The following is an 18,420-nucleotide window of genomic DNA, read 5'->3' on the forward strand; positions in this document are numbered from 1 at the left end:
GGACTGCTGTGGGGAGAGGAGAACAGGAGAAAGAGATGTGATCCCTCCCCTACCTGACCATCAGGATTCGGTTGCCAGGAGATGCAATGTTGATATAATCCTGCTGCCACCTGTTGTTTTGACTATCCCTGCTTAAATGAAGCACCCAGCAAAGGATCAGTTGTCAAAAAGCAGAGAACAGCTTGACTGATTAGTGGATTTTGCTTGGCTATTTATAATAATGAATTTTTAAAGAGTTTAGGTTTTCTGTCCTTTTTCTGGTTTAGATTCAGAACCACTGACCAATAGCACTTTATAAATTGGTCAGATTTGGTGCTGTTGACATTAGAAAGGACTTGACCAAGTACCATTTGGCAGGTGGTTGTCTTCACAGCACTTACCTCCATCTGTTGCATCTCATGTGACAGTAATAGTTTAATAAATAGCTCTTTTCCTCAGTGTTGAATATAAAGTTCTAGAATGAATGTGTGATTTATGCAAGATGTGTGCGTTGGCACCTACCAGGAAATGCATCAGATGCCATGTCATGATTGTACTTGTGTTTATTTATGGATTATCTTTGTCCTTGTCTGGCATAAAACTGAGGGAAAAAATATGTCACCCTTTTGCTGTCTAAAACCATAAACAAACATCTAAGATTCGAGAAGAATTACACAAAACAAAGCTTGTTAAATCCTTATGAGCTCTTCATTCACAGTAAACATTCATTATTCTAGAATTTGGCCTGAATGGAATTTTCCTCTACCACAGGCCTACCCCCAAGAGCAAGGGAGGTGTCTCTTTCTGTCCTGTCACTAGAGGATAGGAGGAATGTGCCCACACAGCCCTTTTCACCACCACAGCCTTGTGGCTGCTTCATTCCCTGCTCCTTGACAGGCCTTACACAAAGTCATAGCAGTTAGAAAGGATGTATTCTTCATTGGAGAGATCACCTTTGTATAAGAATTGCATGTAAACCACACCTTTTTTTTCTCCCGTTGAGAGCTTTTTTCATCAATGCTGCTGATCTGTTACTTTAGAAATCTGCTGACAAGGGGCAAAACTCTCCTGACTGTTGATTTTTAATTAGTTGCTGTTAAAAAGAGAAGCGCAAAGCGGTTGGTTGTCATTTTGGGGGAGAAGCGGGGAGGGGGCTGGGGAACAGTTGTAGCTCCTTCATGATAGTTATGAAAGACCAGATGTCTTTCAAAAGGAAAAGCAGAATACATGACCCTTTTCATCAGAGGTGGAGTCAGACTAAAAATGGAAGCTGGTAGGTTCTGCTAGTTCAATCTAATTTTCATTTTCAACAGACTTCTGCCAATGAAACAATAAAAGGTAACAAACAGACCAGCAAATGCAGGAGTCCATCTGTTTATTTGTTACTGATATGAATCTGTAATGATTTGACCAAAAAGAGGAAAATGTATTGTTATTTTAGCGCCTTAGAATTATTTTTCCTTTTTTTTTCTTACTCTTTCAAATTAAGGTTGATTTCATTAGATGAGGAGAGCCATACCAAGGAATCAAACTATTCAGGTATTTTATTTCATGTTATCATAACTCCATAAGTGCTGTAACACTTGGATTTTTTTGTTTGGTTTGGTTTATTTCCTGTATAAGCTTCACCCAGCAAATCCCTACAAATGCATGAAACCTAAGGCCAGGAGAACCTGTTAAAACCAATCTCTTACATATTTCATCCCACTGCATTTCATTCAGTCATTCTCAGATAGGTCAAATAGCTTGTGTTACAAAACCTAGTTCTTACACGGGGCAAGTACCCTTCAAGAAAGGGACCTGCAGGGTAGTAGGTGAGACAAGGAAAGTGTGCCACTTTGCTCACTAGATTTATTCCAGTGGTTAAACTGTTCTCTGTGAAAAACTTGATGAATTCAGTGGAACTTCTGCCCAAAAGCGAGGCAAGATCATACTCAGCTGCTGCCAATGGCCTTATGGGTTGTTACTACCCAGTGATACAGCTGGGCTCCGAATGGACGTGCGCTGTGAAAGAAAGCGGGGAATGGACACAACTGACAGAAAGGGAAATTCTGAGTACACACTAAGAAACAAGTGCTTGCAGTGAGGGTGGTGAAGTGCTGGAAAAAGTGGAATCTTCATCTGTGGAATTCTTCAAGACGATCTAACTTTTTCTACTAAATTAATGGAGAATAATTTTAATATATTTTATCTTTCATTAAGATACTTAAAAGGTACTACATGAAAGTCAAGACTACTCTGAAATCTTTATTTCAATGGGTTAATTGTATTGATGTCTTGAAGTCATCATCTAATCTTTACTTTTGAAGTTTTTGTTTCCATTCCACTGTACAACATCCCTTTTCAAATATGAAATACATAACTAGACAAGACATTTCTGATGTTGTTCTCATCTGTCATGTTTCTAGAAGGTAAAATCACATTCCTGTTTCTGTATCCAAGAAGGACATCCCATTTTGCTGCAGCATCAAGTTTGAAGCTCATATCTGAATGCATTATTTACCAAGACTCAGTTCCTTTTAGTCACGGCTTTCCAGGATTCATTTGTCCTTTCTACAGCATGCCTTGTATTCCTAGAGATATAACTTATGACTTGGTGGTATTAAATTCTCCCAGTTCTGGCTACAGAAACGGAATGACTGGAATGACTGACCAGCTCTAATAGTCTGTTAGTTGTTGGCACATTTTTTTCAAGAGTGATTTTGTGTTTACTTCCAGATGACTGCTAAAGCCATTGACTAGCAATGGATAAAACAGTAAGCCTTGCAGATCTAAACTAGAAACACTTCTACTTTGCAATTATTTCTCCTAACAATGTGTTTTTGACATCTGTTAGTTTTCACATTCCTAATCCATTCAATATGTTCATTATAGATGTTAACGCAGTGCTAACTTTTTAGCTGGAAGGCTGTGCAGTGCAAGTCAAGTTGTTTCTAAACAAATATCTTTACTGAAAAAAGCTCTTAGTTATATTGAAGAATTAAATTAGCTGGTTTTTTTTCAACTAGGTCTGCTTTCCATAAAAGCAACAGTAAATTATTATAGGAGCATTTATTATGCTCACGTTCTTTTGCTGAATCCCATGCTGAATGGCATTGGGGTAATGTTTTAACTGGGAGTTACGCTGATCTACTAGCCTGTAGTAACTCGCAGTTACTTGAGTCACCCTGTTTAATTATGGTTGTTGTTTGGGTGGTTTTTTGTAATAAAGACACAATATTAGGACTTTTCCAGTGTTTCAAAGTTTCACCCCTTTTGCAGTTAGCTAAATCAGCTATATCTTTGATAAGATATTTTAATATTCATGGATACAAACTCTGACTTACTTTTTCTTAGCAGATGTTTTCTAGAATCTCAGTTACTTACAGACTGTAAAATATTTCACCATAATATAAATACCTTGTTCTGTCTCTTTCTCCATCACCCCTAAAAGGAACTGAAGTGTTTTGAAAAACTTCTAACTGGTCTTCTAAATTTTTCCGTCTTCATACACTAGCAGGTCTGTGCCATTGCTAAGATTTTTTTTCTTAAACTACCCCATATGCTCTAAAGTCATACAGATACAGTGCTTCTAGTGAGGGAGCTGTGTTGCTTCTTAGTTTTCCTCACCAACTACTTCTGCTTCATAACTTCAATTTTTTTATCATTTGCTCTGCATTTTCACTTACTATACTACAGATCCCTTTAAGATTGGCTTCGTCATGTGTACCACTCAGCTGAGGCAGGCTTTGAGCAACAGTTGTATTCTTTTCCCCTCTGCCAGACAATTTAGGCTTGGGGTTTTCCCCTTTAGCTTTGTGCATTGTGTTTTTATGAAAGCATCATGTGTATTTGTTCACGTGTGTTTATCCCTCTCCTGCCTATATCTACATAGAGTGCAATCAGATGTGCTTACGGGCTCTTAAATGACCTGCTGATTGCAGTGCTGGGAGCACATTTCTGTCCTAGCAAAGCCTTATGAAGAGAATATGATATGAACAGCAGCAAACTGTTCTGTTTCATTTAGTTCTGAACACACCTTGAAGTTTCCCTTGGAAGAGATTGGCAAGTCTCTTGAAAGAGTTTGGGGTTCAATTTTTACTTCCCAATAGAGAATTCTATTTCACCTTTCCAGCCTCTTGTGTGAGGCTTCCAGCAGATGGGCCTTCCAGTTCTGGCAGTACTGTGGCCAAGCCCTTCCTTTGCCTTTAGATCTACAGACTTAGTTGTCTAGGAGCTAGATTGCCTTAACAGTTAATAAGGGAGAGAAAGGCATATTCAGCAGTAACTCATCCCTCTTGTTTTGCTACATGTCTTTAATGGGATTAATCACCTGACGGGGGTATCGTTCTCTTCATTGATAAACAGAATCTAGATGATTGTTTTGACTCCATGTCTAAGAAGCTTGTTGAGAATTTAAGTGGTGTTTTGTCACCTAATAGCCTATAACTCTCAGCTCTACATTTTACTCCCTATTGGTCTTAGTCCATTTATTTCCCTGTGGAGGAGGTGCTGTTACTTATTGCCTGGCTCAGGTGAAGACTCCTTCTCCCTGTTCCCAGAGTTGGTGTCATGAGGAAGAACACATTGTAAGGAAGGCAGTTTAGAGAGCGACACGGTCTTGGCACTTTTGTGCACTCTCCTGGCCTAGGTACAAGCTTCTAAAAGAAATTTCTCTGCTTCTGGAGGACAGGAGAGACCTGTCTGATTGTTGCAGTTGCCTCAGTTGGGTGCACTCAGCCTGGAGAGGGTAGTGTAGCAGACAGGGACTCAAAGGAAGATCTCCCTAAGGTTGTTATTCAGAAATTTGCCTCACTTTGAAATGCTTGTACCTTGGATCTTTCATTCATTGTGACCAGGCTCATTTTAAACATGACTCATTTAAAACATGAATCCCAAAACCATTGCATGTTGATCTTAGAATGACATTGTTTCTTAAGCATGGTCTCCTGCCAAGTGCAATTTGACGTGTTTATGGATCTCGATTACAGCTGATGATGGCAAGGATGTAATTTCCACGTTACAAGGACATTGTAACCACGAGCAGAACTCAGGTGAAGACACTTAAGAAAACTATCTTTACATGTGTACATAGTGATTGTCAGTGTACTGCAGATCTTCCTTTGTTGCTTTTAGTTTTTCTTTATTTGTTCTTTTTTTTTTTTTTAGGTGCTATAGATGAGTTATTAGACCTGCAGCCTGAAGAAAATGGTATGATGTGATTGTGCATGTCTGTTTCATGTTTAATTTGCTTTGCAATCATAATCTCCAAGTATACTTTTAATCTTAGATTTTAATTTCTTTCACAATCTGAAAGGTTGAATGAAATTATTCAGCTGTAGTATTTAAATAGTGCTAAAGGAGACTCAGCAGAAGCACTATTCTTGATGTTACAAGACGAAGTAAACCTTAATGGGGATAAAATGTTTATACCAGGTAATTCAAGATCAGGTAGACTGTGCTATATCCTGTTTGCCCAACTGAAGTAGGTTCCACTGTAAACCTTACCCCTCCTATAACATATCACAGATTTTTCATTTTGGTTCTTTAGTTGTTGTGCTACAACCCTTGGCAATACACTAGTAACCACAAGATTTTGTGTTTGAAATGTACATATCAGAAACAAATGATCTAGTCTTCTTAAAACCATGTAAGAACTGGTGACTTCTTTCAGACAGAGAGTTAATTAAATCCACTGTCCTTATACTTCTGTGAGATCCATGGAAGCTCAAGGGGATGTGCTTTTTTACCAGATAACATGTGAAATATTGGGTTGAAGTTTTATAAGTTTTTATAAGAAGTCAGAGTGTTGTGTATAATTTTTCAATTGATTTTCACTCGTGTATCTCAGAAGAATGAGTAAAAAAACCCTTCAACAACAAAAACAACTGTGGCAACTTAAAAAGCAAATGAAGCAAAGAAAAAAATGCCTTTGTGTGGTTTAGTCAGTCAGACCAAGAGCATTTGGGTTATTTAAAACACTGCCTTCAAGGACATTTGCAAACACCTTGACTTTGTATTTGCCACGGGTAGTATCTTGCACTGGGGGGATATTATCCATGGGGGGAGTCAGCCATGAGGGCAGGCACCAGGGAAGATTCTCAGCTGTCTGCAGAAGCAGCCCTAATCTGTGGATAGATAAGGTAACAATGACTTCTTTTCTGTGGTTAATAGAAAAGGTCGGTGCATGTCTGATAGTGGCATTTTTTTCTTCTGGTTTTCTTCTTACTCAGTTCCATTCCTTGTTGGGCCTTCCTAGTGGAGATACAGATAATACTTACAATGTTTGCTCATACAACCTTAGCTGTGTCACTCAGAACACTTTTTTTTACTTTACCTAAACAGTTAAATTGATACAAAAACTGCTGGGGGATGCCTGCATCAGCTAAGGATGGCTATGGCACTATTAAAATATCAGCCATTTGACCTAATTTTGCACACTAGCTAGCTTTAGGCTAATGAATATTGTGTTATTTTAAGTGAAGCAGTATAGTGAGAGGTACACTTTCATGTGTGTTTCAGAAGGAAGTCTTTATCATGTGTTGCTGATCATGTACTGTTGTAAATATTTTTAGTTTCTCTTCCCCTTTTTTTTTAATAGCAGCAAAATGAGGTATGTTTACAAAGGAATTATGAGCATTGCTAGAGGCTTGTTCAAACAATTACAAAAAGAATATAGTCACATTGTTCTTTCAGTGTTTTATTGGAAGGTTTGGACTTTTTTCATGGGCATTTATAAGGTTGGGGCAGCATGTGCAGACAGAAAAAAGGATTTTGACTGAAAATGGGCAGTGAAAACAGAAACAGGAAAAGAAGTAATAGAAGATTTACAGGTAAAGTGAGAAAGTCCATATCATTCTAGTAATCTAGCAGAGATACCACATGAGTAATATCTCGGTAAGCAAGATTGGTTTCTAGATAACCTTTATTGCAAACAAGAGTAAAACTTGCTGCTGCTGCTGCTGCTGCTGCTTACTCAGAGCAGCCTGAGCCTGAACACTATCCTGCCCTGCCATGGGTGCATGGTGCCCACAGGAAGGTCAGGAAGATTGCTGAGCCACAAAATGTGTCACTCCTCAGATTTCTGGTGGTCATACACCCTGCAGCAAGACCTGACTGCTCTTCACACATAAAGCTTTATCTTGTACTTGCTCCTGAAGTCAAGATGGGGCTCCTGCAGTGATTCCTCAGAAAAAGCAGAGCTTTGCTCTGAGCTGTGCTGCTGCATTTTTTCCATTCGGGGCACTTGTGGTTACGTGTGGTGTTGGTGCTGTGTCGTAGCAGATCTGCTACAAATGCTGCTCCCTTTGCATCTCCCCCTGCAAGTTCATGAAGGGGCTTCCTGAAAACAGCTTGGAGATGGTGATGCCCCATAGAGTTCTGAAGGGCCTTTGAAATAGCAGGGAGGGTGGATTAACCCTCTGTCTTACCTGCTGGGTAACGTGGGGGAGTTGGAGGTACTTGGACAATGTTAGTAATCTTTGCTCTTTATCTGAAGATGGGAGAACAGCCTGAAAATTCGTAAGAACAAATTGTTTTCTGTGGTATTTTAGTTATAGTCTAGTGGGAACATCAGGAGAATTGACGTGTTTCTAATGTTTCTATTTCTAATTTTTAGGCCCTGTCAGGGAGTACAGAGGTATATCAAAATGTGAGTTAGAAAGGAGCTGAATCTCACAGCTGACTTCAGTAATGAATAAAATAATTTTATTGTGTGTTGGTTTATTTGTTTCTTAGTACGTAGGTGTGTGTGCTGACGCATGAGCCTATTTTAAAACACAGTTTTGTGCTTTTTTTCTTCGTCTGACTCAACTTCAACCATTTCATTATAAATTATTACAGCTATTACCAGGAAACTACTGAGGAGGCTGTTGAATTTCAGTAAAATGGCCTGTTGCAACCACTTTGCTACTCTCAATCTTATGTCCCACCCCAAAAGGGTTAAAAGCATCTTTGTAAGTTGAATGCAAATTGGAGAGTTCGGCTGATCTACCCAAACTTTGGAAAACTGAAGTTGCTTCTGTGCCTTACCACAAGTTTGAAACAATCATAGTCAAGATAAACTGATCTGGATTTCAGTAATGTAACATTATCAGCCTTGTTAACCACCATTTTTGTGATCTGCAGACTTCCACAGTGGAGCTCCAAATGTTTCCAAGTAAAATAACACTTGGGGGTCCTTGATAGTTCTTTAACTCTCAAAATATTTTGGAAAGGGATTAGGATCCTGGTTTCCAGTTTCATGTATTTTATATAACTATTTAACAATTCTAAAATAGGAAAAAAATGTTTTTAAGGAGTAATGGTTCAAGTGATCTAAGAGCTTCTTCAGCTGCAGTTCTGCTGCTGGAAAAACTAGCACAGGGAGTCAGAGGGAAAGTGAGCCCCAATTATTTCTCAGCAGCTTATGAGAAGAAAAAAAATACTACAGAACCAATCAGTGTAGAAGTCTAAGTCTGTGTGATAGACTAACCTTTTGTCATGGGGAAATACCCCAATAATTCAAGCATTGATCAGAAGGCCATAAGGGTGATCTTAAGTTCTCACAAGATTCTAGAATAATCCCCAAGTCTTACTTTTTTTCAGTTTATACCAATCTGATTTTTTTGAGAGTTTCATATAATGTTTCAAGAAGCAACATAAAAGTAGTCTTTTCCAATGATCTAAATATTAGACTGTGTAATTATTTCGGTGTGTTTAATAGATTTTTAAGCATACTTGTAGTTTTATTTTTAATGAGAAGTGAGTCTTAACAGCAGTGAGGTTATCTAAGATAATCAAGGAATTATTTGTTGCATAAGGCATAAACCTAGATGTCCAAGAGAATTGAGTCTAAAAGAGAAAATAAATATTCATGCTAAAATATTCCATCTCACTTAAAATACAAAACCTAGATTGGCTATTTTTAAAATGTTCCTTCTTTACTTTCTGTAAAAAAAAAATTATTTATCTTCACTCTCTTGTTCTGAGACAGCTTCAAAGGAAAAGTCTGTGAGATCCTTGGAGCCAGAACCTGGTGATAAGGATGACATGGTATTACTGAATGAGATCCTCAACGCTTCCTCCCTGGATGAGGGGGAATTCAGCAAAGAGTGGACAGCTGTTTTTGGACAGGCTGCTGATCTCACCATGAACTCTTCTGCTAGAGATGGGGAGAACACTTCATCATCTGCAGTACCAGCACCATCAGGCTATTTGCCCTCACAGCTGCTAGACCAAAACATGAATGACTTGCAGTCATCCTTACATGGTGAGGGCTCATTTTGTTCTGTCAGTATGTTGGGGTTAGGGTTTAGAGTATGGTTTTCTGGAATGTAGAAGTGTGGTGAAAGTTTATATTATGCCATGGCTGCAGAAGCCCTGAAATTAAAGCAGAGTATGGCCTGGAGAAAAAACATGTGAGTAACTTAATTTGTTTTTCCAGCCCTTCTCATTCAGTGTTTGAGAATGAAGTACCCAAAACCTAAAGTCAAGATTACTGTCTTGAATGTTTTCATTGAGCTTCTTTAAATGTTCTGTGGACCTTTGAGATAATTTTTTTTCCTGAAACAGAAAATATGTTTGAGTGGGTTTTACTGATTTAATCATAACTGCTGTCTCTGTTAAGGGGCCAAGGAACCAAAAATAAGTTCTGTATTTTGTCTGGGGATACTATTTTTAAACATTGTCGTGAAAATCAGTTGCTTTCTTTTTTTTTTTTTTTCCCCCCCTCCAAGCATCCTATACCATTACATGCAGGGATATGGGTCAGGTAGAATGAGTTGTCTCATCCTAGCAACCATATAGGTGGGTTTCTCTTGCAGTCTGGTTACTAATGCAGCTCTTTCTCTCCTCTTTCTTCTGTGCAGTTAAATCTCTTGGCTTTTCCAAGCTACTGCTGGGGACAAAAAAGGGGGGAACTAGGGCAGAACTTTCCTGCTGCTGCTTTGGCCTTGAGGAAGGAAGGGAGGGAGGGAGGAAAGCAGGCTGGTGATAAACAGCCAGCAGCACCTACCTTTGTCCTCCTCACAGTCTGGCTGGATTTTTCATAGGGCTTTGCAAGCTTGAGGGGACTTTGCCTTTTTAGGCTCTGTCCCAAGTCGTTTAAATCCCATTTGGGGAAGAGCAATACAGAAAAGAGTAGCAGACTGATTCTGTCCTGGAGACTATTTCTTGGAAACCATGCAACTGGAAGAGTCATACATGATGTAAAATGACCTGTGACATTTTGGCAGGAATAAGAAAATTTGATTTACTTTATAATTAATACAGTTACTACCAGCACCCCTAGAGCAAGGTATCTGGGTTCATTGGCTTCAGCACGTAGATGAAAAATGGGGGAATGACATTTGCAATGATGCACAGGTTTAGATGTATTTTTATAATGTACGTGATTTTTAAGCAAATACTAAAAATAGCAACAGAAATATTATGAGATTGATTTTTTTCCCCACAGCTTTATGTACTGTTAAATATATTTTACATTTCAGTGTAATTTAAATTTTTAAATGTAAATATATTTTTGAAGGAAAAATATTTTTTAGGTATAAACAGCAAGCGGGGTTGGGTACCCTTTCTAAGGTGGCTGTTAGCTCTCATTTGCATTGGCATTGGGTGCAGTGTTAGAGACTTCAGAATCAGAATTCAGGTATGTTGCATTCAAGGAACACTAGAAATGGAAAATCCATTCCAGTCAACATGGTATCCCAAAATCTTTTTAAGTAAAAAAAATAATAAATCCATACTGAAAGGGAAAAATATGTGGATGTTTTCAAATGGGTTTCCAAAGTTTTGGTAGAAGATTGTGGTAATTGATGTACTAGTATTCAAAAAGTCAGGGCTAATCAGCTGAGTGATTGTATCTGAAAATAATCTTTCTAAGTTTTTTGTTTCTTGTTTTTTAACAGAAGATTAAATTTGGTCCATTTTATGTCTTGTGAAAACTCAGCTTTAACCTTAAACTACATTTGATTTCACTTAACAGCTTTTCTTTCATAATCTGACCTTATCATTGAATATGAGAAGAGAGACTTTTTTTTTAAAAATACTAACTGGAGTATAAGCATATCTAGACATTCAAGTTGGAAATATTAGAATATATGAATTATATTTTTGCTGAGGACTTGTGGCATATCTCCTACACTTTTTTTTCCCCCTAACTGGTAGGACTGCTTAATAATTATTCAGTGTGAGGTGCTACACTGTAGCCTCAATGTTGCATACTTCCTGTGTGAATTTGGCCTTAAGACCATAAATATTTTTAAAACTCACATGCTTAACTTTAAGCACATTAACTTTTCTATTAACTTCAGTGGGATTACTTACTTATTTTATGTTAAGCATGCTCATAAATCTTTGGGGCTTTGTTTTCTCTCTGCCTCAGATCTTAATCTGTAAAACAGGCACAATGCTATGCAGGTTATAAACTGTTAGGGTCAGGAATTCCCAGCTCAGAGTTTTCTCTGGCTGTATTTATAGGCAGGATCCAGTACAATGGGACTCTGAATTGCTATGGGGCTACCAGGTGCTGGTTTAAAATACATACAAATGTGTGTGTGTGTGTATACATATCATAGAAACAAAGCATGCTCCCAACATATCTTTTAGATTCTCCTCCAGATACAGCTCTGTAGTTCAGTTGCGTTTCTACATTTTCAGAGGGAGCATTGGCTTTCTCTTTTCATGATGTTTATGGGCCTCATTTACTTACTCATTTATACCATTAAGGGCTCCTCTTTATCTCCCTACATGTGCATATATTCTAGTTGGTACGAAAATGCACAGCTCACCATTTCCATTTCTAAATTTAATTTTTGCAATGTTTGTGAAGATGCTTGCTGAACAGCAAGCTGTTTGGTTTCCTTTATTGCTGTCTTGGCAATAACCTTTTTGTCTGCTCATGTAACAAAGCCATCCTGTGAACAGGCAAACCAAAACAGGCGTAGGGCCAACAACTGCTTTCAAACTGATAGGCTGCGGTTTGGTTTTGAAAGGCAAAGTTGTTCTCTGTAGCTCACTAAAAACGTAATTCATAATGAAAACATAATGAAAGTATTTAATAAAAATTCTGTGTCAGTCTTTCCCAGTACCTTCATAGATCAGTAATTTCATTATGAAAACATCCCATATTTTCTGCAATGTAGTTGGTTGGATTTTTTTGTTGCTATTGTTACGTTCTTTCTGTTTTTCTAAGTGGCTCTTGAGCTACCTGCATTTCATTAGACAGACAGCCAGGCCACAGCATCTCTCACAGATGTGCTGCCTCCCAGGCCTTAGTCCAGGGACTCAAAAGGATGACAAAGGAGTTCACTGGTCTGAAGTGTTTTGCTCTCTGACCTGCTGAGCACACCAGTGTAAAGGAACATCAATGATGTCTCAGGGAGCCAGTTCCTGATCTCACTGAAGTCACTGGGACTTGCACAGAAAGTTTCTGGCAGAGCTCCCATTCATTTCTATCAGATTAGGATTTGGCTCTACTTGTTTAAGCAGCTGACTTTACCTGTTGTCATTCATTGCCTTATCAAACACTTTCTCACAATGCATCTCCAAGCACACAAAAGCATTGCAGTCTACTGTAGCTGTGTATAATGTCCTCTGCCATTCTCATTTGTGACACAAGCAGAGAAAATGCCTGGAAAAGTGTGTCATTCTGAAGAGGTAATACCATGCTTTCCATTATTTATCATTCAGATTTGCTTACTTGGAAGATTAAATTCTAAAACCTCACTTTCAGAGGGCACAGGCTGGCTCACGAGCCTTTACCACCTTCATCTAGAACAAATACACGTGAGCAGTCTGCATCCAGATTTTGAAGAACTTCTTGGTTAGTTTCCTTAGAGATACAGAGGATGTTTGTGGCTTTAAATTTCCTTCCTAATTCATGTATTTTACAGAAAAACTCTCCTTGCCTCTTTTTATGACATAGCTTGGGCCTTAGACATTTTATAGGCAAGGTAAGATCAGAAAGTGATGAGAATAATCTGCTGAGAGAGGAAGGGTTGATGTGACTGATGTGGTTGTTGCATTACCTGCCAGGATGCTGGGTGCCAGTATCTGACAGGGCTCCCAAAAGTGTGGAAAGTAAGGGGAGGAAGGACAAAAAGAGTAAAAAAGGATAGGAAAGCATGAACTTCTAGAAAAAAGAGACTGAATAAGGAAATGGTAACTGGGTGCATAGATGAGCATCCTGTTTGTGATACTGCCAAATTAGATGGATAATTGACCAGGCCAAACTTAAAGGAGATATTAATTAAATTAGAAATACTATCTCCAGTCCTCTAAATGTAATAAAGGATATGAATTTAAATACCTTAAGTCAGGGACAGAAATTGTTTTGGTCTTTTCCTAATATGTTTCTGCAGTATACTACCCCTAGTTCACTTTACCAGCCTGTTATCTGGCCTCATTAACTCTATTATCATTACTCTTTTGTGGATATAGAATATGCATGTAAAAATTGTTTCTTTTTTTCCTGCATAGTTGCTCTCTTCTTGCTGAGAAGATCCTTTCAAATAAAGAACAAAAAGAAATACTCATTAAAATATAGTTTTAAGTTAACTCGAAGTAATTAATCTTGAATTTAATTCTTCAGTGTTTTGCAATAAATTATCTTTTTTTTCAGAATTACTTCAAAATTAACTAAAAAAATCTAAGGTCTCTAAATAAGGTTTTGTCTTGAACAGTGGATGACATGGAAGTCTTTGGAACTTCAGAAGTAAAGAAAGGTGGAAAAAAATGTTTGTTATGTGTGGTATTTCCACCCAAATGTAAGTGATTCTTCTCCCTACAGCTGTGTTTGACTTGATTACTGAACTGGCCTTTCTGTGAATGAGTATTAACGGTGATTCAATATGAGAAACAAAAATCCTTTTTAGCCAGGTTAAAGGTTTGAAAAGAGTATAGTTGCCTGAATCTGGAGATGATGAAAGTGATGTGTAGATACTCTCTTGTGAAGGATGTTGCTCCTCTGCAGTCTGACTACTGACTTTGTGTGTACAAGGACAGATATGAATGGCCATAAACCTAATACTCTGCTCTGCTGTCTGATGCTGCCAGACTCTGGGGTGCTGGAGTTAATAAAGTCACTCCTCATGCTAATGCTGCTGTATTCCTGAATTTTAGGATGGGCAGCCAGCAGTGTGAGCCCACCGTCAGTACCACAGCCAGCACAGAAACCACACAGCCTGAATGTGAATGATGACAAGACGCCTGTGAAAGGTGATATTAATGTATTTTTTTCAGTGACTTTGCTTTTCCTTTTTAGCTCTTGTATCTTGCATAGTGTCTCTTGTCTCCTCAGTTACTGTCATAACAAAACTTATTTTTGTTGTAACGACAGCTCAGTCTTGTGCTCCCTGATTACTTTGTTTCACCTTAATTAGGTGTATGATATGTGTGTGTATGTATATTTGTGGTAGGCTTAGTGCTAATAGCATGTCAAAAGAGTAATTTACTATATAACAAATGAGCTGAAGCTACAGTTTCTTTTACCTACTTTAATTTTGAGTAACACAGAATAGCATCTGCATGCACTTTGTCTGAGCTAAACAATGTTTTGTAGCTCTAGGGTTTAGCATTGAGTCTAAAATACAGGCTACTGATAAGGCAGAAGAGCCCCAATTGCAAATTTTGTTGATAAACATATATCAGCAATCATCTGTTTAAAACTTAATTCAGTTGTTGCGACTGAGCCAAGAGCGCAGTCCTGCCATCTACCAAGACAAAGCCTTGCTGATTTTTGACTACTGCTTTCTGGATAAGTGAACCAGGATTATGTTGAATTCCTTTTCCAGTTTGTAGCCAATTTTGTGCATTCACATTTGATCAGAAGCAAAGTCAGAGATGGTCAGTGCAGAAGAAAGGGGTGACATGTATTCCTTCCCCTGACATTTTTCAGCTCAGCAGAAAAAAAGAAAAGAGGGTTAAGGTGTTTTGGAAACTGTTTTGGAAATCAGTGTGATTACACAGCCACAGGACTGGCACCAGCAGAAGGAACAGCCTTCAGCTATTTGGAAGTCTGTGGTTCTCGAAGTGGCAAATACCAAGAGGAGTGTCATGCCAGGCAGAGCCTATTTTGCCTGTAAATTCTTTGTGTCACAAAGAAAGCTGTCATGTGCCATTATGTCTCTGAGTGAAGAGCACATCTTATTCCACTATCAGTGTAATATGGCATGGGGTCACAAAAACAAAGCTAGTGGAGATGGACCTTCTTCATAGCAGCCAAAATCGTTACTGCTTTAACCTGAACATCTGCCCAGTGGGAATAAGAACAGGCAGGAGACTTCTGTGAAATACATATGTCAATGTGGACACAGAGGTGAAATAGTCCACCTGCTGTTGGTTTATTCCCTATTCATATTTTTTCTATATCCATCAAAACAATAGTAGAAGCTGTACTGGGGACTGGCTATCAAACATAACCTCTCTCTCTCTCTCTCTCTCCAGCCAATGCATTCCCATTAAAACTTCATTCCAGATGAGTAATGACCTTGTTGGTTGTATACAGGGGAGACAGAACAGTCATATGAATTGGATTTAGGCAAAGGAATTTAGTCCTGTAAGAGAGGGTGAAAGTAAAATTTTCCTTCACTTTCCTTTTGCTTGTTTGCAGGCATGCAGGGGCACACTCAAAATACCTTCTATGAAACAAAGCTAGACAGTGTGATATTGTTTCTAGTTAAGGTGTTCCTGTACTTGTCATGGCAGGAGCCATATAAAATACATAGCAGACATGTAAAACCCTCATTCTTACTGAAGTTCTATATTCTGATAGTGTTTTAAAATGCTCATTTTAAAATCACACATTCCGATTTTCTTGTCAGAAGTGCCCTTGGTAATAAATTAAACAATAGCATGGCATTTGTTTGACCTCAGTTAAACATTCAGTCAGTTTTGTTTTAAAATAGCTGACAAGTCTGTGCATTTCTTTTTTCTTTTTTTTTTTTCCAGAATCTACAAAGAATCCTAAAGACTTGACTGCTTGGTTCAGTCTCTTTGCTGACCTTGACCCATTATCCAATCCCGATGCTGTTGGGAGAACTGATAAAGAACATGAATTGCTTAATGCATGAGTCAGCTGCCTCTGGTAACTCACATTCTTCCCTTCATCAACACTCTCTTGGAGTTTAAAAATACTAAATGAAAATTAGTATGCTGTTGTGAAACTATAAAGTATGTGCCATGATAATAAAACTAAAGGGAATGAATCCCCTTTTCTATAGGTACAGTTATTTGCTCTTGTTTTGTATAAAGAGTTCGCATTTATTTTCTACGTGGACTTAGAAAAATGAGGTTAAGAACTAGGGCAGATTTCTTGCCAAATTAGATTATCTGCTGAAACACTGTCTTTGCCTGGGGTGATGTGGAGGTAACACCAGAGTGAAATACAAATTGCAAACCTATTTTTTTATAATGTTTCTTGAGTAAATTAAAAAAAAAATCATGTAACTGAAGAGGCTGCATGAGTCAAACATCTATCACATATATAATATATCTACTACTGCTATGTTAAAATGTCAACTAATTTGTTTTGTTAGTACTCACAGTTGAAAAACCTGTGCTGGAGCTAATTATCGAAGACGTAAATTTGGGTCTGTGCAGCCATCGAAATTGTGCCCTTCCCAATCTAACTTATGTGACAAACTGCACTACATAAAGAGAAGTCATGCCCAGGAGGCTTCTTTTCTGAGTTTTTTCTCCATTGCACCAACAGAATTTGCACTTGTTTGCAAAAGTTTCTTGGAACTGATGCTTTACCATGCCTTCAATCCATTTCTGTTTCTGTTCTGAGAATTTCTCATCCAGTTTATTTCTGAAGCATGTGTTATTTTGAGCTTGTTGTGACATTAACTCTTTAATAAAATGATTTTGACAAAAACCACAACTTTATTCCCACTGGAATGCTGTTGTGCTGTTGAATTGATACATAAGCATCTGAAGATAAACATGACCAGTTTTTAGACAGTACCAAACCCTTTGTGTCTGAATAGTAATCCAGTAGGACAGTGAGAAAATTTGAACTCAATGTGGTGTCCCTTTGCTTCCCTGCAACAGAAGGGGAAAAGGCTCATAGATTCATAAAGGTTGGCAACGGCCTCCAAGACCATTGAGTCCAACCTTGGAACAAACAGTTTCCCTGCCAACTAAACAACAGCACTCAGTGCCATGTCTGGTTGTCTTTTGAAAACTTTCAGGCATGGTGACTCCACCACCTTCCTAGGCAGCCCATTCCAATGCCTGATTACCCCTTCAGTGAAGAAATTCTTCCATATGTCCAACCTGGACAACCCCTGGCGCACCCTGAGGCTGTGTCAGTAGCCAGTTAAGAGCACAAGCTCTATGTACTGTACAGGACCTGCTTTACAATTTATTACAGAATCACAGAATAGCGAGGTTGGAAGAGACCTCCAAGTTCATCGAGTCTAACCCATACCCTAACACCTCAACTAGACTATGGCAGCAAGTGCCATGTCCAGTCTTTTTTTAAACACATCCAGAGATGGTGATTCAACCACCTCCCTGGGCAGACCATTCCAGTACTTTATTATTCTTCCAGTGAAAAACTTTTTCCTAATATCCAACCTATACCTTCCTTGACACAGCTTGAGACAGTGTGCTCTTGTTCTGTCAGTTGCTTCCTGGTGGAAGAGCCCAACCCCCTCCTGTCTACGACTTCCTTTGAGGGAGTTGCAGAGAGCGATAAGGTCACCTCTAAGTCTCCTTTTCTCCAGGCTAAACAACCCCAGCTCCCTCAGGTGTTCTTCATAGGGCTTGTGTTCCAAGCCCTTCACCAGCCTTATTGCCCTCCTCTGGACACGCTCAAGCATCTCAATGTCCTTCCTAAACTGAGGGGCCCAGAACTGGACACAGTACTCAAGATGTGGCCTCACCAGTGCCAAGTAGAGACATTTATATTATTTATTTATATTCAGCCATTTTTAATTTGCTTGGTTTTCCTTTTAGTTGGTAAAGTGTTTCACAACCAGTTATCTGTCCACTCAGTGAATCCCTGCCTCATGGTCTATTAGGTAACTAAGTACCTGAAAATAACTATATAAATGTACAAGTTCACTGAATTGGCCAACTTCTTGAATGCAGCAGAACATGGTTGGATGGCTGCACTGAGCAGCAGTAATGTGCATTTGGTGCCTCCTATCTAAAAAGCCATGTGCTATCAGTGGATGCGAGGTTAGACTGACGAGAATTCATCAGGCTCAATCCTCAGCAAGTTTTAAACACCCCTGTTCAAAACTGTCATGTTCATTATCTCATCCCATAACCTGGAAGTGCCAAAGTACTTCAGTTGTTGCCAGAGAAGTTCTTCAGATACTTAGCAGTGGATTTTCGTGTGTAGTGGAGAAAGATGGCCTGATCTTCTCTTTGCACAGTACCCACCCCAGCCGGGGCCCTGAGGCACGTAAGACATGGAATCTGATGTCGGTGCCTTACTCTTTCTAAAGATAAAACTTGGTTCTTTCCACACTA

At 38.7% G+C, this 18,420-nt stretch overlaps 1 protein-coding gene across 4 annotated transcripts in view; it reads left to right on the forward strand.

Moving 5' to 3' along the window:
* ICA1 (islet cell autoantigen 1) overlaps positions 1 to 16,819 on the forward strand; it is a 69,065-nt gene extending 52,246 nt beyond the window's left edge. Inside the window, exons 11-17 of one of the 4 annotated variants that reach the window (XM_039549116.1) lie at positions 1,469 to 1,518; positions 4,950 to 5,012; positions 5,128 to 5,169; positions 7,577 to 7,609; positions 8,933 to 9,208; positions 14,059 to 14,154; positions 15,886 to 16,819. In XM_039549116.1, the coding sequence (XP_039405050.1) occupies positions 1,469 to 1,518; positions 4,950 to 5,012; positions 5,128 to 5,169; positions 7,577 to 7,609; positions 8,933 to 9,208; positions 14,059 to 14,154; positions 15,886 to 16,007 (682 nt within the window). In that variant the 3' untranslated portion in view covers positions 16,008 to 16,819. The remainder of the gene's footprint in view (positions 1 to 1,468; positions 1,519 to 4,949; positions 5,013 to 5,127; positions 5,170 to 7,576; positions 7,610 to 8,932; positions 9,209 to 14,058; positions 14,155 to 15,885) is intronic. The other 3 variants (XM_039549117.1, XM_039549118.1, XM_039549119.1) reach the window with 3 other exon arrangements.
* The last annotated feature ends 1,601 nt before the right edge of the window (positions 16,820 to 18,420 follow it).

Source organism: Corvus cornix, chromosome 2 (assembly GCF_000738735.6).
Source record: "Corvus cornix cornix isolate S_Up_H32 chromosome 2, ASM73873v5, whole genome shotgun sequence".
In the NCBI taxonomy this organism is placed as follows: Eukaryota; Metazoa; Chordata; class Aves; order Passeriformes; family Corvidae; genus Corvus; species Corvus cornix.